A 23,892-nucleotide genomic window follows, 5' to 3' on the forward strand; every position below is an offset into this window, starting at 1 on the left:
CAGAGGAAATGGACCGGGTGCCTGTGGGGTCCGGCCACCTCGGGTATCTGGGTGAGACACATAAGACCATGAATCTGGGGGGTGAGGACCGGGCAATGGTGGGGCAGTGGCAGCGGCAATGAGCCAGTCCCTTGGTGGGTGGGAGAGGCCTGGAGGACAGAAGCTGTCTTGGCAGAGGCAGCAGCACATCAAAACCGCAGGAGGCCGGGGAGTTCCCGTCATGACGCAGCGGAAACGAATCCAACTCGGAACCACGAGGTTGCAGGTTCGATCCCTGGCCTCGCTCAGTGGGTTAAGGATCCAGCGTTGCCGTGAGCTGTGGTGTAGGTTGCAGACATGGCTCAGGTCCTGAGTTGCCGTGGCTGTGGTACAGGCTGGCAGCTGCAGCTCCGATTCGATCCCTAGCCTGAGACCTTCCATATACCACGGGTGTGGCTCTAAAACAAACAAACACGGAAAGCAATGATAGTCAGAGGAAACCCATTCCTACTGAGCAGAGCCAGCTCCCTTCTCCCTGGCAGTGGCCAAGTCGGCCAGGGAGGCCCGGGCTATGTCCTCTCCTTCCATTACTTCTCTCTCTTGCTTTTTGTTCTCTCTCCCTTCTCTTCGTTGGATGGTTGCTTCCTCTTCAGCAACCGTTGATTCGTATTCTGACTGGAAGGAGGCCAACCCTGAGAGCTCACGTCTGTCACCTTCCACGCAACATTGAAGCCGTGCAAGGAACCAGCCGTGGGGAGAGAAGCCCCTTGGGGAAGGATTAACAGTGGACTCTCCGTGTCCATCGTGGTCTCGGGAGGCGGGGCTGGCTGAGCACGTCGGCCAATCTGAGGCCCCAGACAGAGACTCATCAACGTCACTGCAGAGGACAAATGTCTGATAAAGTCTCCTATTTGTGTACGGTGATTTTCCACACACATCTGCCATTCGGCAGGGATTTAGCTTCCAGCATACAACACAGCTGGGGTGAAATGTGGAACCACTGCTATTTGAAGGCGAGGCAAAGAGAAAGCTCAGCACAGACACTCGAGTGTGAGCACACACGCGCGCACGCACACACACACCCACCCCTTCTCATTCGGAGAGACTCTGGTTCCGGGTGCTGGCCCTGTGCCCAAGCAGGTGCATAGCATCCCCGCTGCTTTTAACTTGGGAGACCTTGGCTTTCTCTCCCTTGGGTGGATTCCAGAGCTTTCCAGTTGTTTCCAGACGCTCCAGTCTCAGTTGGTCTCAGCTGGGACTGTCATTTCACGTGGCTCCACTTCATCTCCCCACCCCGGATGCGCCTCTACGCACCCCCCAATTCAGTCCCAAGACAGCAGGAAGGAGGACAAAACCTGCCCCAGGGCAGCGACCCGAGCCACACCAGTGCCCTGGAGAAGGGCACCACTGCCGCACCCCGCCCTCCAGCTGCCACCTGCCATGCTGGCTGCTGTGATGGCTCCTCTCACAAATGCAGTGACCTCTGTATTGTGACACCATGCTTAGTGTTAACAGTTCATGCAGAAATGAATGACTATCTCCCCAATAATGTGTCGGTAAATTTCATGGTTTACTTCCTTTCCTTTGTTTTGATGTGTGACATACTTATTCATGGCTCCCAAGAGGACAGACATGCCAGACAGGGACAGAGCAGACTGAATTACCTGTATTTTGTCCAGGACTCCGGTGCTGTCCATCCTACTGGCCACGTTTACCGTGTTGCCCCAGATGTCATACTGCGGCTTCTGAGCGCCAATGACACCAGCTATTACAGGGCCATGGTTGATACCTGCGACACAGCACAGTCGCATGAATTAGCAAGATTCAAGGTATGGACTTGACAGTTTAAACAATCTAATGACCCTCTCTTGCCTAAGATTATAATGGCAACGTAGAAAAGCAATTATTTCATAATGTTTAACTGTATAAAGTATACCAATGTATGCTGTTATGGAATCATGATAGACACAGAAGCATGAATCGAGATGGAGAAGGGAAAAAGACAGACATTTTAATGTTTTGAGACAACAGGAATTATCCTCCTTTGTGTGCTTTTCCTTTGTTTTAGATTCCATGAGTTGGGTTAATGTTTGCTCAGGAATGATGGTTCAAGATGGTCTCATACAACTTTCTGTTTAAAAGAGTTGCTTCGAAAAAAATAAAATAAAAAAAAAACAGTTGTTTAGGCACTGTGAACCAACTATAATAGGAAAAATAAAAATCGTTATAAAAAAGGACAGTTGCCTAGGGAGTCCGAAGCAGTCAGTGAGCCACAGCAGCGACAATGCGGAATCCTTAACTACTAGGCCACCACAGTACTCCCTAAACAACTTTTTTTTTTTTTTAAATAATGGTGGTTATTTTTCCTATTATAGTTGGTTCACAGTGCCTAAACAACTGTTTTATTTTTTTTCATTTTTTATTTTTCTAAGCAACTGTTTTAAACAGAAAGTTGTATGAGACCATTCTTGAACCATCATTCTTAAGCAAACATTAACCCAACTCATGGAATCTAAAACAGAGGAAAATGATCCTTCTCCATCATCTCAAAACATTAAAATGTTTAGTCTTTTTCCCCTTCTCCATCTTGATTCATGCTTCTGTATCTAGCATGATTCCATAACAGCATAAATTGGTATACTTTATAAAACTAAACATTATCAAATAATTGTCCTTCTATGTTGCCATATAATCTTAGGCAAGAGAGGATCATCAGATGGTTTCCCAATAGTTTTGATGTTAATTAACTTTTTTTTTTTTTTTTTGCTTTTTAGGGCCGCACTCATGGCATGTGGAGGTTCCCAGGCTAGGGGTGGGGCTACGCCACAGCCACAGCCACGCCAATGCTGGATCCGAGCCGCGTCTGCGACCTACACCACAGCTCACGGCTGAAGTTAATTAATTTTGAAACGCATCTCTTTTCATTTTAAATGGCTACACCAAGTGCGGGCACTATAGTTATCTGCCATCCTGCCACGCTGGAGTTTTGGGTTCATCCAAGGTGTTGCTGAAACAAACACCATCCATCAACAGCTGTGCTGCATTTCCTACCTGCCATGTGCTAGGCTAAGGGCTTGACACGTATAAACTTGTTTTTTGTTGTTGTTTTTTTAGGGCCACACCCATGGCATATGGAAGTTCCCAGGTCCCAGGCGAGGGGTCAAATCAGAGCTGTAGTTGCAGCCTATACCACAGGCTCGTGCCATGTCTTCAACCTACAGTGCAGCTCACAGCCATGCTGGATCCTTAACCCACTGAGCGAGGCCAGGGATTGAACCTGAGTCCTCATGGATACTAGTTAGATTTGTTATCCCTGAGCTGCAACGGGAACTCCCGGCATGTATAAACTTCTAGTCCTCAGAACAACCCCACTGGCTAAGTTCTGCTATCATCACGCTGATCTTCCCAGGAGGAAGCAGAGTGACGGCGCCATCAGACAGGCAGCAAGGGCAGAGGCATCATCTCTGAGATCTGGATGCACCTTACAGCCCATAGCGGGTCCTGGTTTCATAAGATAATGCAGGGCTCACAGTCAGGAGCTAGCATCCGCTCCTGGGAGGGCTGGACTTCCATGTGCCACAGGTTCAGCCGTAAAAAGACAAAAAGTCAATAAAAAAAAGTTGAAATCTGTAAGCAAGGAGATAAAAAGCCTTTCAGATGGATTTCTTTAAAAGAACTCCTCCCATATTGACTTGCTTTTAGAAAGAGCAAAATATGCTGCCAAGGACAGTAGAACATGGTCAAAAAAGCTCTTACAAACCATGAATGGCTGTGAGCGTCTGTTCAAAGCTCCAGCTCTGTTAGAATTTAGGACCCAGATGGTGTTCTTGTGGGTCGTGACCCCTGAGGGCGTGACTCTTCTAACAATTCTGAGATGCACTTTTTTTTTAAAAAAAAAAAACATTTTTACATCTCTGAGATCTGGATGCATCTTACAGCCCATAGCGGGTCCTAATTTCATAAAATAATGAAGGGGCTTACAGTCAGGCGCTTGCATCCGCTCCTGGGAGGGCTGAAGGCTATGTGCGCTGTCACCTGCAGAAGGGACCCTGGCTGGGGTGACTGAGACCCAGCTCATGGACCCCTTGTGAAACCAAGTGCTTGCAAACTTGGGTGCACACAAAGAGGGTTTTTTGTTTTTGTTTTTTTGGGCTGCACCCATGGCATGCAGAAGTTTCTGGGCTTGCCACAGCAGCAACCCAGGCTGAAGTGACCATGCCGGATCCTTAACCCGCGGAGTCACCAGGGAACTCCATGTTTTTCTAATCTGCACAAAAGTGCTGCAGGGGCTCTTCCCTGCTCTGGGCCTTCCATCTGTCTTCCGGTCTTGCTGCCCTGATGGTGCATTAGTCACCGAGCTGCTCCTTGGCAAGGACGGTCAGCCTTTCTGTGAGCTGGCTCCCGATGCCAGGCCCTCTCCACCGCCGAGCCCAGAGCTGAGCAACTTACCCACTCGTAGCTTGAAGTCGTTGAAGGAGTGCTTGTTGATGGCGTCCAGTTTGGCCACCAGGGCGAAGGCAAACTCCACCATGGTGCCAATATGCATGTACTGCCTATCCGGCTCCTGCAGGGAAACAGGCAGCAGAGGGTGAGGCATCGGCAGGCCGGGGACGGGCCCTTCATCACATCAGGGAGGGCTGTGTCCCCTGGGGAGACCACGCTGAGCAGGGCCCACGCTGACTGAATCCAGAGACGACCAGCACAAGACACCCCATGGAGGGCCAGCTCCCGTTCTGTTTACCCTCACACCCCATCTCCCTTCACCCTCCTCTGCTGGCTCTGGCTGGAGGGGGGGCAGAGCCTGGGTTGCCTCCTCCTGGTCCCGGATGGATGGACCCATGGGGGTTGCGGGGGGAGCGGTCCAGGACTCATTCCTCCTCTTCCCCACCTGCTCCACTCCCCTCTCCCTGTTTCTGGAAACAGGGCTCCTTCCTTTGGCTTCTTTGGGAGGGGGTGTTGTGGCTGAATTGTGACCCCCCCACCCCAGATTCGTATATTGAAGTCCTACCCACCCCCCCAGTACCTCAACCTCAAAATGTGACTGTATTTGAAGACAGGGTCTTTTTATTTTATTTATTTTTTTGCTTTTTAGGACTGCATATGAAGGTTCCTAGGCTAGGGGTTGAATAGGAGCTGCAGTTAAGGTTGACGCCACAGCCACAGCCACACTGGATCTGAGCGGCATTTTCGACCCCCACCGCAGCTTGCAGCAATGCCGGATCCTTAACCCAGTGAACGAGGCCAGGGATCGAACCCACATCCTCATGGATACTAGTTGGGTTCGTAACCCGCTGAGCCACAATAGGAACTCCCAGGAGTTCATCTTTTTGAAACCTTTATTTTTGGTTATATTTGAAACAACAGATGCCATCTCTGTGTATAATCTCTCAGTGCATTAATATGCACATGCTGAGGCTCCGGCTCTCCCACCCTTTGATGGTGAGGGGTACCGGATGGTTCCTTCCGATCTGCCTGCCTGGCAAGCAGCTCAGCTGCTCCGGCCTAAAGTGCTGTCCCAGCGCTGTCATCAGGCTCTTGGTGTGGGCAACCTCCGGCCCTGGAACCAGTGCCGTTTCTTTCATCTCCCTGGCTGGTTTGTGAGCCCCACAAGGACAGAGACTATGACACCTGAGGGTCTGGCACAGAAGAAGCACTTGGTTAAATGTCTACCTGGAAACTACACTGAGGCTGACTGTCAGGACCCAGGGGGGCGTGTCTGGGAGGGACAGAAAGAGAGCCATTAGCTTTGGTGGAAGGTCAAAGCCAACAGGTGCACATGTGGGGAGCGACCGCCCTGGAGGAATGGGTCACGTGTCCACTGCAGTGCCTGAGGGCTCCAGGGAAAGAAAGGGAAACAGAACACCAGGGGGAGTTCCCACTGTGGCTCAGTGGGTTAAGAACCCGACTAGTATCCATGAGAATGTGGGTTCCATCCCTGGCCTCGCTCAGTGGGTTAAGGGTCTGGTGTTACCACAAGCTGAGGCATAGGTCGAGGATGCAGCTCGGATCTGGCGTTGCTGTGGCTATGCCATAGGCTGGCAGCTGCAGCTCCAATTTGACTCCTGGCCTGGGAACTTGCGTGTGCCTCGGGTGTGGCCCTAAAAAGAAAAAAAAAAAAAGAAAAAGCAAAACTAAATAAAAGGACACCAGAGGGGTGACCGGGGGGCCCTCCGTTGAGAAAAGGGGCATCACTAAGGACTGGGAATACTTGAGAGGACAGAACACAGGGCGTGACAGGCTCATGGTGACTTCCGGGACGAGGGCCAGCCCCTTGGGCCCCAGAGGAGCTCAATCAGAGAGAGAGAAAGCTCTCCGCGACCTTCAAAGAGGAGGCCCCTGGTGGTCGAGGGGGCCATTCTCTAGGGAGGGTGAGGATAAAAACCAACTTTGAGGGTCTCTGAGGGGATGAGCAAGAATATGGACAGAGCCCGTCGACTCAAGACGACAGGGGGATGGAGAAAACCCGGGGGGCCGCTAAGGAAGGGGACACAGCCACAGGGCGATTTAATGATGCCGGGAAAGGGGGCCGCGCTAGAGCCTGTCTCTCGGCTGGAGCGCCGCTGGTGTTGGGGTGGGATCCTTCCTTGCTGGGGGGCATTCTCTGCCCTGCAGGGTGTGAGCAGCATCCCTGGCCTCTGCCTCCTGAATGCCAGGACCATCTCCCGATCCCGATTGTGACAAAAATGTCTCCAGACACTGCCAAACGTCCTCTGGGGGACGAAACTGCTCCCCGTTGAGACACTGCACTAGACGATGGAAATATGAACGGCTCAGAGAGAAAAACTCCTTCCCTTCCCCAGTGGAACTGTATCATTCTAGAAAAAGACGAACGAAATACTACTGTTGCCATAAACCCCATGACTAAAATCTTGGCAGCACATCCAAACAACTGCAAAAATTAGATCGGTGAAGCAGACTGCCAGCTAACTTAGGTGGACACGCAAAAGTCATTTCTTAAGGACAGTTATGCTTTTCCAAGGCGCTTGCTCATATTTCGTCTCATGACTTAGGGGGGAAAACACGATTTGGAGGTTTAGGCAATTGGTCAGAAAACCCCTTGCTCCTGAACTGCAAGCACAGACTGCGAAATCAACAGGCAGGATGCTGTGCAGTAAAAATCGCAACTGTCCTGGCGAGGAGAATGGATGCACCGCGGGAGAAGTGGTTTGCTTTTTAAGGAGTCGAGGTGCAGCAAGCAAGCTTCACTCTCTGATAAGTAATTGCCCCATCTGTTTCCAGGAGGCAGGCTTACACTGCGGGTCTAACATGACCTCGGTGATCCAACAAAGCAGCTGAGCTCTGGGAGTGGGGTTTATAGCCAACGTCAATAACTCGCCGGGGCTTAGTAAACCTGAGAGAAACTGATGTTGAGTCTCCAGAAGAGCTCAGTTCATTCCAAAAAGTCCTTATAACGGAGCATTTGATAAATGTCTGATGACAGTCCGAAGCAGCTCTTTCTCCCATGATCCAAATAATTCCTCCCATCTCCAAATATTTAACTGACTTTCCAGCCACACAGCGAGACGACTTACTTGGTTTCCTGGAACACATTTTGCAATTTGTTTGTTTTGGAAGTTTCAGCTGCAAGAAACATGGCTTAAAGTAAATGCATGTTTACTGAGATTATTTTATAACCCAAATGACTGCTGACGATGAAAGTGAAATTAACATGAGCCTCTGCTCCTGGCCTCTCCTCTCCTTCCTCCACGCATCAAACGTCTACTGAGTTCCTGCTACGTTGGTGTTCATCTGATTTGGAAAATGGAAAACCGCTGCCCCTTGGCTCTTCTGCCTGGGGCTCCTGGGAGAACAGATCAGACCTCACAAGTCTTGGAAGCAGAATCAGCCCAATCCGGGGAGCTGATTGTCCCAGCGTGGAGGTTGGCTCTCACTGAGGGCTCAGAACACCTGAGTTTCAGGCACCTTTCAGAGAACAGGACTGGAACTTACAGCTTCCCAGTGTTTACCTAAACTCAGAGGTATGAAATAATATTTATGGAAAATGGCTTGATTGCTGGGTCACTGATGGATAGCTCTGCTTTCAATAAACTTGGATGAAACTGGACGCAATGTTCTCCACCTGATCTCACTCTACCAGAGAATGTCCTTAATTCAAATGTACCTTAAGAAATGTTCTAGCACCCCCCCCCCCATTAAACTATTTCCCATGAGAAGTAACCGGGCGCACTGCTCACTACAGACCCGTCCTTATGGATATGAGGGCCAATTTGTTAGAGCTTCGGCCAGGGGGCCCATGGAGCATCTAACTCCAAACTGACGTGGCCTGGTTTCAAATACATTAATGGATGAATGGTGTGATTCACCTTATGAACGCTAAAACATTGCACTTGTGTTGGCTGCTGGAAATTCTGGAACAATTAACAGCCCTAGTGTACGTATGTGTGTACTTAACACTCACAGTGACCCCCATGAAGGAGCTCCCGGCTTTATCCTCAAGATGCAGATGGGAAAGGGAAACACGGAGAGGGAAATAACTTGTGTAAATGGAACAACCAGGCTTTGAGGCCAGGCTATCTGATTCCAAGGTCCCAGTCTTCACCTCCTCTAAATGTAAATGGACTAAATACTCTAATTAAAAGACACAGACCAGCTAACAGAGTAAAAAAAAAAAAAAAACTCCTATGTGTGCTGCCTCCAAGAATTCACTTCAAGTCTAAAGACACACTCAGATGGAAAGTGAGGGCATGGAAAAATTGTTTGGAGCAAATGGAAAAAAAAAAAAAGAAAGATATGATAGCAATTCTTATCTCAGACAGACTTCACCACCTTGCCTCCTCCCCCGTGCGTGTCTCAAATATGTTCAGAACTTTGCTATTTGATTTGCTTCTTGTTGTATCATGCTCGTCTTTGTTTCTGTCATATCTTTTGGGTTCCTTCCACTTCAGTTTATTAATGTAAAAATATTTTTTCACTGCATCCTTTTTTTGTAAGCTTACGAGAGAGACTTTAGTAAAATGGACATAAAAATATAGGCAAATAGGTAAGCAGCTTTCCCTGGTAGTCTTGTTGCTAAAATATGACAGGGGTTGGATGATGAGTCTAAGAGCTACTCAGTTGAGGGAGAACCATAACCAATTGCTCATTAACAGCTCTGGCACCAGCCGCCCCCTATGTGGATGACTGGCATTCTACTTGGATGTCTTAGTGGAAACTCAAAGTCCAAAACTAACATTATCATTACTTAATCTCCTGCAAACAGCTCTTATTCTTGTCTCTTTTACTTTTGCTAATGGTGTCATCAATTTCCAATCCCTACACTGGATACCTAAGCTCTGGATAGCCCCCTCCATCCTACTTCCTCAGCTCCCAAGTCCACCTCCTGTGGACAAGCTTCTCCCATTCATCTCTTTCTTTATTTTCTTAGGATCATCGTTTATCCTCTGACCACTACTTGTCTGAAGGTAGGGAGTTCACTAGATAATTGCCAGCCCCTCTGAGTCAGCCAAGTTGGGTTCAGATCTCTCTCTGCTCTCCATCTGCACCATATGAGGAAGACAAGGAGAGAAGACAGCCGTCTGCAAACCAGGCAGGGGGCCCTCGCCAGGCCCCAGATCTGCCATCCTTGAGCTCAGATCCCCCAGCCTCCAGGTCCATGAGAAATACATGCTGCTTGTGACCCAGTCTACAGTATTTTTTATAGCAGCCTGGCTGAGACACCTCTCACAGTCCCAGACACTGTCCATGCTCACCTCATGCTGGAGCTGCTGTTTGCATCTCTGACTTTTTCCAGACTAAACTCTGAAGGGCAATTAATTACAAAGGGGCAGTCAGGACCAAGAAGCTGGCACTGGCTTCAGTGGGTGATGCATATGTTTGGGGGATGACCTACTAACTGCATAAAACCCCAAAATCCAAGCCAGGCAGTGCCTAACTCAGGCAGAGACAGAGCTGTTAACCTGCCCCCTCCTGGGATGGGCGGTGTTCACTGCTCATCGCCTCGTCGGTCACCTCAGGTTTGCTAACAGACTGAGTGCGCAAGTGTAGGAATCTCATGGCTGGGTCCCTTGGAGATGGGGTCTGATTGGAAGGATGGAGGGAGCAAAATGATGGAGAAATGCTCATGCCAGCCAGAGTCACATGCCTATGGGGCAAATTCAGCAAGCAAGAGAGTGAGAGGTCGTGCTTGCAAACCACCTTCAACCCACAACCAACCCCTGGCCTGCAGTCAAGGTCTTTATATAATAAATAAATAAAAGCAAAAACCCATTCAAAACATTTTTCAATATCTTAAAATAAGAGTCTAAATAAAAATAATTAAAAAGAGAGCAATAATACAAATGCTTCGATTTTTTTTTTAACAAGCAGCAGCACTCATACCTTGCCAGGAATAAAAGCTGCCTGTTACCTCCTGCTTCTCTGCCTCTTCCCTTCCTAATTTTTCTGGTACCACAAGTTATTTCCTTCCAAAGCATGCCTGGCAATGGGCATCACTCTATTTGATTACAAGCTCGAGGTAGGGCTCACCACAGCAGTAGTATAATCACAGCATGGATTTAAAAGAACGTTTTCATCTCTGTACTTTGGTTTTGACTTAAGTTCTCAGTAGAATTTCTTTTACAGGGATCAAAACCAATTTACATGATTAGCTAAGACGGGAGACAACCCCAGTCACGGATTTGGGCACGCAGGATGGACTTCCTCTATGACAGGATAGGCAGAGTCCCCTCAGAGGTCAAGCAGATGAGGCTCCAGAGTGCAGCAGAGGGACCGAGGCAGGAGGGAGTGGTGCGGAGTGCGGTAAACTAGGGAGGACGTGCCAAGGCCAGAGGGAGCAACTGCTTCTCTGCTCTAGCTGGTTGTCCCCAGGAATGACAATCAGGAAATTGTGAACTGAAGGCTGGCACTTGCCCTCAGCCTCTACATGGGTTAAACAGGAGCCACTGCAGCTACCAACCCGCGGTCCCCCCGACAGGCGCTCAGGGTGGAGACCAGGAGAGAGGCACTCTATGCTCTGGAAAAACTGGAAGAACAGGGCTTCGGAGAGATACTTTTAGCATCAGATTTTATGTGCCCGAGTCTTGCATCTCCTCGTATCTAGAAAAGCACTAAAGGCTTCATGGTGATGTCTCCTCCCTGTGACTGGTAGTGACCTTCAGGAGATCAGGGCAAACGTTTGTAAAATGCATGAGTGCTGCATGCACCTTCCCCTCGCCTCTGTCATATCCTGATGTTCCCCCTTTTCCTGCTTGGGTGATATTTCATTCTGGTCTGTAGTTAATAATAAAAGAATGCCACAGGCATCCGTGAATGCAGTCACCTTCAAGCGTGAGAGTCTGTGAGTCTGTGAGTCTGTGAGTCCCGCAGGCTGTGAAAACTCAGGCTACTGGCCCTGATAGTGGAGGCGCATCATCAAAGGAATGATTTCAGCGAGCCCAGGCCTCTTTTGTTCCTGCTCCCTGCCCTTTGTTGCAAAAACGCCTCTATATCCTAGCTCCTTCTCAGGGCTATCTGAGATGCTGCCTCCCGGAGCTTAAGTCCTAATTTTGCCCCCAAATAACACTTAACTCTCACCCTTTCAGGTTGCGTATTTTTTTAAGTCAACAAAAATCTACCAACTTTCAAGAGACGTTGGAAATGATTCTTTTTAAATAGATGTCCTTTTTTAAAAAAAAAACAAAAACGAAAACTATATGAGTCAAGAAAAAAACACTTGTAACCAGAAGTCTGTTGTCACGGCTTGAAGCCTAAAGATCATGGCCAGGAAGAAGCGGGGGGCTGTGGGGCTTGGCAGGGAGTGAGGTCCTGATGGTAGAATGAAGGTGGGCAACCTCCCCATTTCTACAACCCTGACCTTCCATCACGGAACAGGTCCTTCGCAGGTGCGTGCTCACCTAGAACAGGGGCTAGAATGCCACCTGTTCTCCAGGTAGTCTTTCATTTTTTGACGAATGCCTGCTTCTTGAAAAACAACCATCAGTTGTTACACATAATACAACCAAGCATTTAGTCATGTTGTCTTGAAGCTTAAAACTAGAATGTATTGTTTCACTTAAAATAACACAAAACAAAGGCAAAACAAAGGCAGGCATAAAGCCTGGCTCTGACTAGGTGCGGAGCGACTCCTATGATGTATTTTCTCAGTGGGTAAGAACGCTGTGCCTGCCATGAGAAGAAAACGTGGAGGTAATTACAAACAAAAGCTGGATTTCAAAAGGCTTTTATCCAGATAGTTTTGCCTCTTTGGGGTTTAAGAAAAACACATGAATCTTTGAGAAACCCAATATATTTTTCTAATCGAATGTGTTTTGTGGCCAAATGAAATACTTGGCTAAAGAATAAATAGGAGATTTTTTGTTTATAAACAGTAAGGAGAACTTCTTTGTTGATAACAAGAGAAACAAGCAGGATTAGAGGTAGGCTACAAGAGGCAAAAGAGATATTCATGTCTTATAAAAATAATGTCCACATTAATATTTATAAGCATATCATGCCCCCCCTCAATTAAATGAGGGGTGCCGCAGGTTAAGGGTCCGGGGTTGTCACTACAGTGGCTTGGGTCACTGCTCTGGCTCGGGTTCGATCGCTGCCTGGGAACTTCCACATGCCACAGGTGTGGCGAAAAAAGAGAAAAAACGTAAATGTAATGAACTCTCCTTTCAGAAGATTTTCACCCCATTTCAAAATACTTCTAGGATGATCCTACCAGGACTCTAATTAACTGTTTTAAATAAAAATAGCCTATATCGAGTAAAAAAAAAAAAATGAGCTGTCGCACGTGAAAGCTGTGCCCTTTCCACTCCGCCGTGCAGGGAAATATTTATTAACAGTGGCGGCTGGCAGGGGTCGGCATGCAGCTCCAGGGTAGCGCAGCGGGCAGGTTTTGCAGCCCAGCAGGTGCAGGTGATGCGAGCAGCAGGGACGGGACACCTGTGGAAGGAGGGCTTCTTAAGGTAAAGCTGGAAGCAGCAATGGGTGAAGGGTATGCATACCAACTGGTGGGTGCCGATGCCAACGTGGTGGGGGGCTGGTGAAGAGGAGGGGAAGCAGTACGAGGATTCGGGACCCGTGGAGCTGAGCCCTGCAGTCAGAGTGCCCAGGTCTGCGGCCCAGCTCCATCGCTGCTTATTCTCTGACCCTGAGTAAGTTACTTCAACTGCTGTGCCTCAGTTTCTCTATCTGTTAAATGGGCTGAGGGTAGGGTGCCTCCTAGGGTTTTTTGGCCACACCCCCATGCTTGTGGAAGATCCTCAGCCAGGGATCGAAGCTGCACCACTGCTGCAGTGACAATGCTGGATCCTTAACCTACCATGTGCCACAAGGGAATGCCTAGGCTTGCTCGAAGTAAAGACTCAGAGGCATTAAGTAAGTGTTCAAAGTGTCAGGAGGGTAAAAAGGAGAGGGTCTGCCCTGGGAGCAGCTGGTGTGCAAAAACATTCCTAGAACAGACACATGTAATCTCTGCACAGCGCCCCCTGCCTGGCACTTTGGGGAACACCGCATAAGACCTGGCACCTGCGATAGTCTGGATGTTGAAGAAACACATGTCCATATGAGGCAGAAAATGATACGCAGTGCATGGGAGGAAGAGAAATGAGATCTAGACATGGGCGGTCCGGTGAGGCCAGGCTCCTCAGGTCAGGGGGTGGTAGAAGAGGCTCCTACGAAAGTGGGAGCCTTGGCACTGCGGATGGGTGAGGTCTAAAACCAAGGGGTCTTCTGTACCGATCAGAATCACCTGCGGAAACTGCAGAAATGGGAATTTACAGTCCCCCCCTTGGGTGTCTGGAGACCACCTAGCAGCCGCCACAGGCAGCTTTGATGCAGGTGGGGGTGCAGCCCGCCCGGAGGGTGTCCGAGCAGAACTTGGTGTTGATCTGCACGGAAGCACAGCGCATGCGTGAGGGCTGGTGCGGAAACTCGCGGAAGAGAAAGCGGGTGGGTCAAGGCAGGGGGCTGGGGAGGGGGCGCTGTTCTGGGAGCAGGGAGGGCAAGCAGGTGAGGGTGGTGTCAGAAAGCTGGGTGTCTACGGAACCTGGGGGTGTGAGAGCCAAGCTTCGCCCGACGGTCAGGAAGGTGGATGGCAGTTTTGGCGGGGGTCAGATACCCCCGCGTGGGTGGGTCAAATCTTAGACAAGACCCCCGATGAGAGGAGGGTTTGAGGAAAGAACATGGAAATGTCCACGGTGGGGGGTGCAGGAAGCATTTCTTAAGGTGAAGGGCCCGGAAGCTGAAGGAGGAGGCGACTTCCTGGAGAAGGTGATGGCTGTAACAGAGGCCCCGACAAGCCGTGGGAGTGAAAGCCTGGGAAACGCAATCCCACCTGGATGCTGGAATCTGGAAGTCCTTCCTGATCTTCAGGAGTGAAATCTCTGACATCAGCATGGGTGAGGGTTACCAAAGGAGAGGGTGAAAATAAAGGCAGTGGGTAGGGACCAAACATCCAGCGTGCCTGTGGGAGAGGATAGACCTGGGGACATGTGCTGAAGACACAGATCAGGGTCCGGTGGAGGCAGTGTCAGGACTAGGTGGACAGGCTATAGGGATGACAGAGGGGTGCGGAGGGATGATGGAGAAATGTGGGAAGGATGATGGCAGGATGAGGGAGGAGGGGTGATGGAGGGGATGTGGGAGGGATGATGGAGGGATGTGGGAGGGATGATGGAGGGATGTGGGAGGGGTGATGGAGGGATGTGGGAGGGGTGATGGAGGGATGCGGGAGGGATGTGGAGGGATGTGGAAGGGATGATGGAGGGATGTGGAAGGGATGATGGAGGGATGTGGGAGGGGTGATGGAGGGATATGGGAGGGATGATGGAGGGATGTGGGAGGGATGATGGAGGGATATGGGAGGGATGATGGAGGGATGTGGGAGGGATGATGGAGGGATGTGGGAGGGATGATGGAGGGATGTGGGAGGGTGATGGAGGGATGTGGGAGGGATGATGGAGGGATGTGGGAGGGATGATGGAGGGATGTGGGAGGGATGATGGAGGGATATGGGAGGGATGATGGAGGGATGTGGGAGGGATGATGGAGGGATATGGGAGGGATGATGGAGGGATGTGGGAGGGATGATGGAGGGATGTGGGAGGGATGATGGAGGGATGTGGGAGGGATGATGGAGGGATGTGGGAGGGGTGATGGAGGGTATGTGGGAGGGATGATGGAGGGGATGTGGGAGGGATGTGGGAGAGATGATGGAGGGATGATGGAGGGATGATGGAGGGATGATGGAGGGATGTGGGAGGGATGATGGAGGGATGTGGGAGTATGGGAGCACCCCAGATGCAGTGCCGAATGGGTCTGCAGGTGCCTCTGAGGATCCCTGCCAAGTGGTTGTCAGGAGCTAAGGTCTGGAGCGGGTGTGAGTGGGTTAAGTGCCCTAAGTGGCCCACAATAGGAGGTCAGCTGGAGAGGCCTCAGAAGCAGGGTGGAGGTTAGGATGAGGAGAGTGAGGCACTCACCTCAGGTGCAAAACTTAAGGGGGCAGCAAAAAGCTCAGCAATCACACCAAGTATCGAAGTATCGCCTTCTGCATGTTTAGAAAATCAAAATGAATGCTGGAAAACCCAGAATGAACTAAAATACTGACATTTTAATAAAGACAGGGCCGTGAACTGAATTGTGTCCCCTCAAATTCCTAACTTAGACCCCTACCCACCAGATCTCTCTCTGCTATGTGAGGACACAGCAAAAGGGCAGCCTGCGACAAGCCGGAAAGAGAGCCCTCGCCAGGAACCACGTCCCAAAGGACCTTGATCTGAGACTTGCAGCCTCTGGAGCTGTGAGCAAATATGTCTGTTGCTCAGGCTGCCCAGCCTGCGGTAATTTCTTTATGGCAGCTGAGCTCAATAACCAGACAGGTTCAGACAGTGCTGGGCTGGGCATCTTAGAATCTGAGGCAACTGGAAAAATGTCCATCCCTGGGTTTACATAATTTTTTGTTTATTCTTTTAACTTAGTTTTTGCCAGAACAATAAAGGTTTTGAAAAAGTGTAAGTTTTTCCCATTAAGGCCAAGGAAGTAAACGTATAATTGTTCCTATTTAGGGTATAAATAAGATATTGAAAATTAAAATAATATACATGCTCATACCTTTATTGTACATTTTTCCAATGGTTTTTCAATAGTTCTGGCAATAAAAAGCCAAGCTTAAAGATACACAGCACCACGTAAACAAGGGTTTCCTTTTGCATGAGGCATCAAGACGGCCTGGGAAAGTATTGCTCAGAACTTAAGATTCTTCTCAGGTTTCTTTTTATCGATTGTTTCTTTTCTGTTTCCTTATTACCAAAATAATTCACACCCAGTAAAAAACAATAATCTGGAAGCAAAATACCCGAGCCAAAGCGCACAGGGAACAGGCATTAGCCCCATTCGTTTGGGAAAATGCTACTTCAATCCTGAGACAGATGTTTCGCGTTCCCGTCTCAGTCCATGAATGTTGGGAGGGAAGAGGACCTTTCCTGCGGCTCCGGGAGGCTGAGCCCCGTTTGAGGACACGGATGCCGCTGGATGCCGCTCCGTCCCTCGCTCACCTGCCTGTGGGAGGTGGGTATGGGGGGTGGGGAGCCGCGCACAGGGGGGCCTGAGCGCTTCCTCTCTCTTCGGCAAAGCTGTGCTCTGGTCGGTCCTGTTCCACTCACCCACCAACCACCTCGGGAGCCCTGAATCCTGAGGGGAAAGAGGTCCTGCTGACCCACAAGTTTACAAAGCATGTCTACACACACACACACACACACACACACACGCACACACACACGCCAGAATATGTCCCTCAAAAACATACTCCATTGATTAAAGTACTCCATTTTGACCAAATCACGTTTTCAACCAAATATCTAGGTGGTTGGCTTAGTGTTTGACCACAAGGTTTAAAATCAAAAGACCGGGACCCCTCCTGTAAGGAGTCACCTATAAATAAACAGCTCTAATGGACTTTCCTGTATATTTGTCTGGTATCGAGCAGCCACCAGATTGTTGCCTTTTTCCTACCTCATCTGCCAGAGAAAGGCGTTTTGTGAACGGACCCTCAGAAGCCTCCAGAATTCTTGTCTTTCTCATGAGTCCTTAATCACTGAGATTCCAGTTGTGCTTACAATACAGCGTATGGGTCACTGCGTGAGAGTTTTGGCTCCAGGGTGACCTGGAGGCGGGGCCAAGGACCGTGTGTGTGTGTGTGTGTGTGTGTGTGTGTGTGTGTGTGTGTGTGGCTGGCGTGCGTGTACCTGGGCATGCTCCTGGCTGGGCACGGCGCTCAGACCCGTCGCTGCCATGTACGTGCTGCCGATGGTCTTGATCTTTTCAACCCGCTGAACTTCGGCTTGGACAGCAGCTGGGAAGCAACGACAGTCAGACAGTTACTCCGTCGGGTGCCGATTCAGGCCAAGCACTTCTAGACAGACTCTCAATGGACACCGCTTATTCACCCTTCGACCTTGGCCTCCGTGGAGGAAAGAACATGGCATGCATTTCACAGAGAGCCTGTCCTCAGAACGAAATGCAGTATGATGATTTGCTTCCAATTAGCATGAATTAATACCCTTTCAAAATGTGCTAGTAGTGAAGGAAAGGGGATAAATTATGATGCGAGTGATAAGCCTCAAATACACTTTCTCACAAAAGCATGTGTTTAGGCTTTTCTGAGTGAGGTCCTTCCTGCTAACTCAGGGTGATTGACGACCAACAGTAGGGCCGGGGGTTAGCTTTTGCCCTCTGAAAACTTGAAGTGGAGAGAATAAAGATCTAGAAGGCTCCTCCCATTTGCCCTGACACTAATGTTCTTCGTCCCGGTTTCTGGCACCAGGAAGAAGCTTTCTACTGGCTCCCCATCCACTAAGTTAGGCCTGGAGGTGGGATGGAGGAAAGGTATACATGAGAAGGCGTAGGAAAGAGAGTGGATGATGAGAGCAAGTGAAGGAAATTCTAGAAGGTTCCGTATCTGCTCAGCAGGACAATGGCATGAATAAGACTGGGGACATCTTCTGGACCCTTGGATGGTACTTGTGTTTTCAGAGGAAACTTCTTCACATGTCAGAGAATCTCAGATAGGTGAGCAAGTCCCGTTATCATATCTCCATGAGCCAATTCGACCCGAAAGAACACTGTCATTCACCTGCTAGTACCGGAGAACATTCATTTTACCAGGAGCAGCTGGAGCAAATGTGCCACCACTTTCCACTATGCGCCCAGCACAACAGTGGACACCTCTAACTGTCATAACTTGACCGTGAGCCTTGAGTCAACCTCATGGTGACAGTGGTGGTAGCGGAGAAACACACAGGTCCCACAAGAAATTCTGAAGGTTGTGACATAATTTCATCACTGTATTTCAAAGTTCAAATGATTCACGATGAACCTACGTTCACCGATGTCAATTTTCCTATATTTGCATGATATGGTGAAGAACTGTGTAGTAGCCGTATCTTTAAAACCTGAGGCCTGTTTGTTTTTGCCAGAAAACAAAGCACACTGTTTCCTCTGGAGGCAGAAAATTGAAAAAATGACACCTATTTCAAAATCTAAAACTTTGTCCCTTCTAAAATATACAATACCATGTTTACATGGCTTTTTCAATAATAAAGCATGGCATCCATGCATATTTCAAGGTAATATCTGACAGAGACCTTTGCGTTTGCCCAGACATGCCAATAATCTGCTATGATAAATATATTCATTATCTTTTTTAATGTATAAAGAGATGGGAAAGTATTTTCCTTGGAGTTCAAGGCTTTCAAGGAAAAAAAAGAATCCAGAAAACATCCAGAAAAAAAAAAAAATCCAGAAGATATCTAGCGGGCACACTGGATCTTTTATTGAACAGATGTGGGTAGTTGTTCCTAGCAATCATGTTAGCTTTAAAAAATACGTGTTTGTCTCACCCAAATTAGCGACCTAAAGAGAGCAAAAAGCTTTAATGCCAACCACCAGAAATTATGCAAAAGGACAGTTTATTTATTTATTTATTTTAGGGCCGCACCCATGGAAGTTCCCACACTAGGGGTCAAATGCGAGCTGCAGCTGCTGGCCTATACCATAGCCAGAGCAATAGCAATGCTAGATCTGAGCTGAATCTATGACCTACACCACAGCTCAAGGTAATGCCAGATCCTTAACCCACTGGGAGAGGCCAGGGATTGAACCTGCATCCTCCTGGATACTCGTCAGGTTTGTTACCACTGAGCCACAGTGGGAACTCCCAAAAAGACAGGTTTTAAGATACGCCATGATACTGGACTCCAAAAGTGCCAGCCCACGGGAATGCCAAAGTGTGGGACAGGGACCGCCCCTGCCTCCAAGGGTAACTCTTAATACCTACATCGTCAAAGTCAGCAATGATCTCATTCAGGAGCCGAAGGCATTCCAGGCCCTCCTTGTTCACGTCTGATTCTGTATAGAACTCTTTGAAATCCGGAATGGAGGCAAACATGACGCAGACGCACTCATAGGACTGGTGGTATAACTCCTGCCCGGGAGAAAAGGAAGAGCTGAGCACTCAGAAACTTTGTAAACAAACCATGCTCCTAATGGAAGAGTTTCTTTACGTTAGGATTGGTCCACGAATCACCCAGCGCGCATCTGCCCCACCCCAGTCCCAGGCCCGTTCTAGACCCTGGCTACTGATCACAGGGGAAGGCGTCTCGTGAGCCGGATGCAGGCTCAGAATTATCAACACTGCATTCCCCAGTCATTACGGGTCACTCCCCGTTAATACCAGGGGCTCTTCCAGTTCCACTGCTCTGTCACCTCGACCTTAGACAATTACGAGAGACCATAGACTTCCCGCTTAGGAAAACGACATTCTTTAAGCAACGAAAGGGACACAGAATGATTTCCCAAACTATTACACTGTCCTAAAGGAAGTTCCAGGCGGGGGGTCGAACTGGAGCTGCAGCTGCTGGCCTCCGCCACAGCCACAGCAACACAGGATCCAAGCCACGTCTGCAACCTACACCACAGCTCATGGCAGTGCCAGATCCCTAGCCCACTGAGCAAGGCCAGGGATTGAACCTGCATCCTAATGGACACTAGTCAGATTCATTTCCACTGTACCACAAAGGGAACTCCCTCAAGTTACTTCTTAATTACACCAGAAAGAACAGTGAAAATCCTGAGACTACTTATTCATATTGTAGTAGACACCAACAATGTCTGTTTGGATATCCTTTCTTTCCCCCAACCAGTGGCACGTGGATCGGACTTATGCCACAGCAGTGACCTGAGCCATAGCAGTGACAATGCTGGATCCTTAACCTGGTGAGCTACCAGGGAACTCCTCCTTTTGTTAAACAAAAAGAGGCATATAATTCTTCACCCATAGACACAAATAAAATTACAGTGTCTTGTAAATACAATTTCAAGGTGGTTCCATAATTTTCCCAACACACAGTGAAACTTCAAGTTCAGTGGAGATTTTGGAAAGGCAGAGTTGTTATGTGGGCATGGGGGCTGGCTCTGGGCATGAGGATCTGCTCGCCCACTGGTGCTGGCTCATCAGGGCCCTTGGATGGGCTGACATGGGCAGAATGGCCAGGTGCCAAGGTGGGCGCCATGTATCATAGGAAGCACTCCTCCACCAGGAACCATGAGGAGAGACCTGCTAACCAAGATGGCGACCTCTGAGTGGAAGGAAGAATGCTGGCCACTGGCGCTTCCTGTGTGCCTGGCAGAGTAAGGGAGTCACCCTGCATGAATGTCCCCAGTGTTCTCTGCCCTCTGGGGCACCTGGGTGATCCCTGGCAGGGAGCGAGCACTTCAACAGCACCATAACTCCAGGGTTGGGGGCTCCTCAGAAAAATCATTCTTCCTCCGCTGAGGTCTCATAACACACATACTGGGGCCATGGCGACCCATGGCAGGTCATAATCACTTCCTGGGGAAGCTGGTCTGGTGTCACCTTCCTGTTCTCAGGGCCAGCCACCCTACTGCAATGTTTTCTGCCACCGCCTCACAATCTGCATAAATGCACGAACAATAGAATCAAGGTTTTCCTTTTCTACTCTGCTCTCAGCAGGGTTGAGCTAGCTCTGTGTGCAGACCGGTACTTCCTCTCTCTGAAAAGCTGTGTTTGTGAATATTCATCTCCTGCGAGGATAGCCTGTGGCATGTGTGGCTGTTAATCTTAGGTTCCAGGAACCTGACTAAGCCAGGGTGTCGGGGTAACAGGAGCGAGAAAAGCTCCTCAAGGCCTGTTCTAGTTAAAAGTGCCAGTTTCATCCAAGTAATATAAACTCCTCTGACTTCCCTGTTCTTCATGAAAATGGGTACCTCTAACAAGGTGGGGATATATTTTCTGTACCCTGCATTTCCCCACTGTCTGCTGACATCAGCCAGAGTGGCCCTCTGCAGAACGATGCGATCACGATGACAAGAATACACACGATAATCACCAGCGCAGACTGACGCGGCACACACCCCTCTGAACACTCTACCAGCAGTAACTTGCCTCCACTACAATTCGGTGAGGCTGGTGCTTTTATTCTTAATGTCCAGATGAGGAAACTTAGGCACAGAGCAGTTACAGAACTTGCCCAAGGTCCAGTTAGCAAGTCGGATGCAGAGTTCACGCTGATAAATGCTGCACTTTATACTTTACCCTGCATTTCCTGGATGGCCACAGACCATGCTGCCTGGATCTGGGGCAGCATGGCACTTTGATTCCCTTGTAGGTCATGTCACTTTGCCTTTCTCCTTTCCCCTGGGGTCTTGAAGGGTGTCTGGGGATGGGAGATAGAGAACTCCAAGACCGAACCGACTGACAGTTTGGATATGAGGGTCGATTTTAACTGTAGTGGTTTGCAGTCTAATAAAACATCTTCAGATTGACACTCTCACAGTGTCCTCTGACCTCTTGCCCTGGAACACCTAGACTGTTGGAGGTGGAAGGGGTCTGATGTGTCATCTCATTCCATGGTCTTCAAACAGGAATGCCTGGGAGGGTCACCAAAGGAGCTTTCAGTAAGGTGACACCTGGGACTCCCCACTGACCGACTGAATCTTGCCTCTGGGGTGGGCTCAAGTGTGTGCATCATTTTGCAAAGCCCCATGGGTTATCCTGCTGTGCAGCCTTAAGAACCTCAGGACAAATGACGAAATGGCTCTCAAAGGCAGTTGGGTGACACATCATGGCTCCTGCTGGCTTAGGGACGAGGACTAATCTCTGGAGTCCTGGCCTGGCACTCTACAGGCTATGAGTGCAGCTGGGGGCTTGGACTGCAAACTGCTCACCCATCCTCTTTGGCAGATGGTTCACTTGGAGCTTCGGGGAAACACCAGGAGTGATCAGGGGTCTCCGACTCCTTGGTCCATGATGCAGGACCTCCACTGGGCTGCCCTCGAGAATTAGGACAACTTCACACATGGGAAGCTTTACATAATCACTACAGCCAATGAGACTTACAGGGCTTAGCACATACCCTCAACTCATGGTGGTTCCCTCAGGTCTTTGGGTTGGTTTGGTGCCAGAGAGGAAAACAAACTGATTGGTGGACGACTGGAAATTATCTTCTATTTCTGGAGGACCTGGGATGGGGGAGGTAGGTGGGGAGCCTTGGAAGGGATTTTGGAATTCAGGGTCTAGCATGAGTGACCCTTGTCCAGCACACAGCCACCAAAAGGAATCCCTGAGCTCTGGAAACATTTGGCACGTTTTCCCTCCCAATCCTCCTAGTCTGGTTCCATTCCTAGCTGCAGCCCTCACCTCTCTTGGCCCAGACACTTCAATCAGCTCCGCCCTCTGCATTTACCACCTGTCAGAAACCCACCTGTCATCTGTGTCCCCCAGATGGAGCCACTTCCCCAGGCTCCTCAGGGACCCACTCGTCGGTACACAGCCCAAGTGGTCCTGGTCCATTTGAGAGGCAAGAGGCGAAGGGAGAATTTCCATGGTCCCTTTAGGAGGAGGCTCACATCTCACTACATTCTGCCCCAAATCCCTTTTCCAAACCCAACTTTCCTGGCCCTCGTATCCTTGTAAATGAAGGGTCGAGAGCTGAGAGGCTCTTGCATCTGTAAATTCTGTCCACGTTTAGCGCCCCCTGTCTCTTGGTGTGATGGGCTGATATTCACCTTAGCGCCTGTGACATAGACACACAACACACACACCCCCGTGAGGGCCTGCTGTGTGCCAGGCTTCACTGGGGACACAAGGACGGATAATGCAAGGCCTGTCCTGAGGCACTTGGGGTCTAGTTGGGGAGGGACAGCAAATGAGAGACCAGGAAGACAAAGTGTGATTGGTGCTCTTACACGCAGGTGTGCCCCAGAAGACAGCCAGAACTGCCACCGGTGCTTGGGGTTCCAAACCCGGAGACCAGCACCTTCTCCTGTTTGCTCTCCTGTAAGGAGGAGGTGCTCTGACCTTTCACATCAGCCCCCCCCCCGCCCCGCCCCACCCCAGGGCAGCCTGTGTGGTAGCTGCTCAGCATCCCATGTCCCCAGTTGTTGGCTATAGCCTATTTCATTCAGGGGAGTCAGATCATTACAAAGCGCAAAGCCACCTCTGAACGTTCCAGCCTGACTCTGCAAGGCACAGGCTGAGGGACCTGGCTCCGTGCAAGGAGGGCGGGGGTCGCTGAGAAGCGGGTAGTTTGCCTGCCTGGTGAACCCTCACCCCCCACCACCTGCAGTGACATCTGTGAGTCTGTATCTTCTTTTGATCAAGTCTCAGCTCTCTCTCCTGGGATGAGGCTGCCTGGCTCAAAATCACACACAGTTCTGATTCCCGGGGACTCGACAACGGCTGATGGGGGATGAAACGCAGTCTCTACCATGAGTGGTGAAAGTGAGCTTGGACATCTGCTCAAGGGGCCTCCCAGACAGCTTCCTGCGAGAACACGGCAGTCTTTTTTTTTTTTTTTTTTTTTTTGCTTTTTAGGGCCACACCTGCAGCATATGAATAGGAGTTCCCAGGCTGAGGGTCGAATCGGAGATACAGCTCCCAGCCTACACCAC

At 49.6% G+C, this 23,892-nt stretch overlaps 1 protein-coding gene across 1 annotated transcript in view; it reads right to left on the minus strand.

Annotated features, from left to right (window-relative positions):
* ADCY2 (adenylate cyclase 2) overlaps positions 1 to 23,892 on the minus strand; it is a 424,271-nt gene that overhangs the window by 3,324 nt on the left and 397,055 nt on the right. The window contains 5 exon segments of the mRNA XM_021077007.1: positions 1,644 to 1,768; positions 4,429 to 4,543; positions 17,169 to 17,248; positions 17,251 to 17,275; positions 19,259 to 19,405. Of these exon segments, the coding sequence (XP_020932666.1) occupies positions 1,644 to 1,768; positions 4,429 to 4,543; positions 17,169 to 17,248; positions 17,251 to 17,275; positions 19,259 to 19,405 (492 nt within the window).

The sequence above is a fragment of the Sus scrofa genome, chromosome 16, assembly GCF_000003025.6.
Source record: "Sus scrofa isolate TJ Tabasco breed Duroc chromosome 16, Sscrofa11.1, whole genome shotgun sequence".
Taxonomy (NCBI): Eukaryota; Metazoa; Chordata; class Mammalia; order Artiodactyla; family Suidae; genus Sus; species Sus scrofa.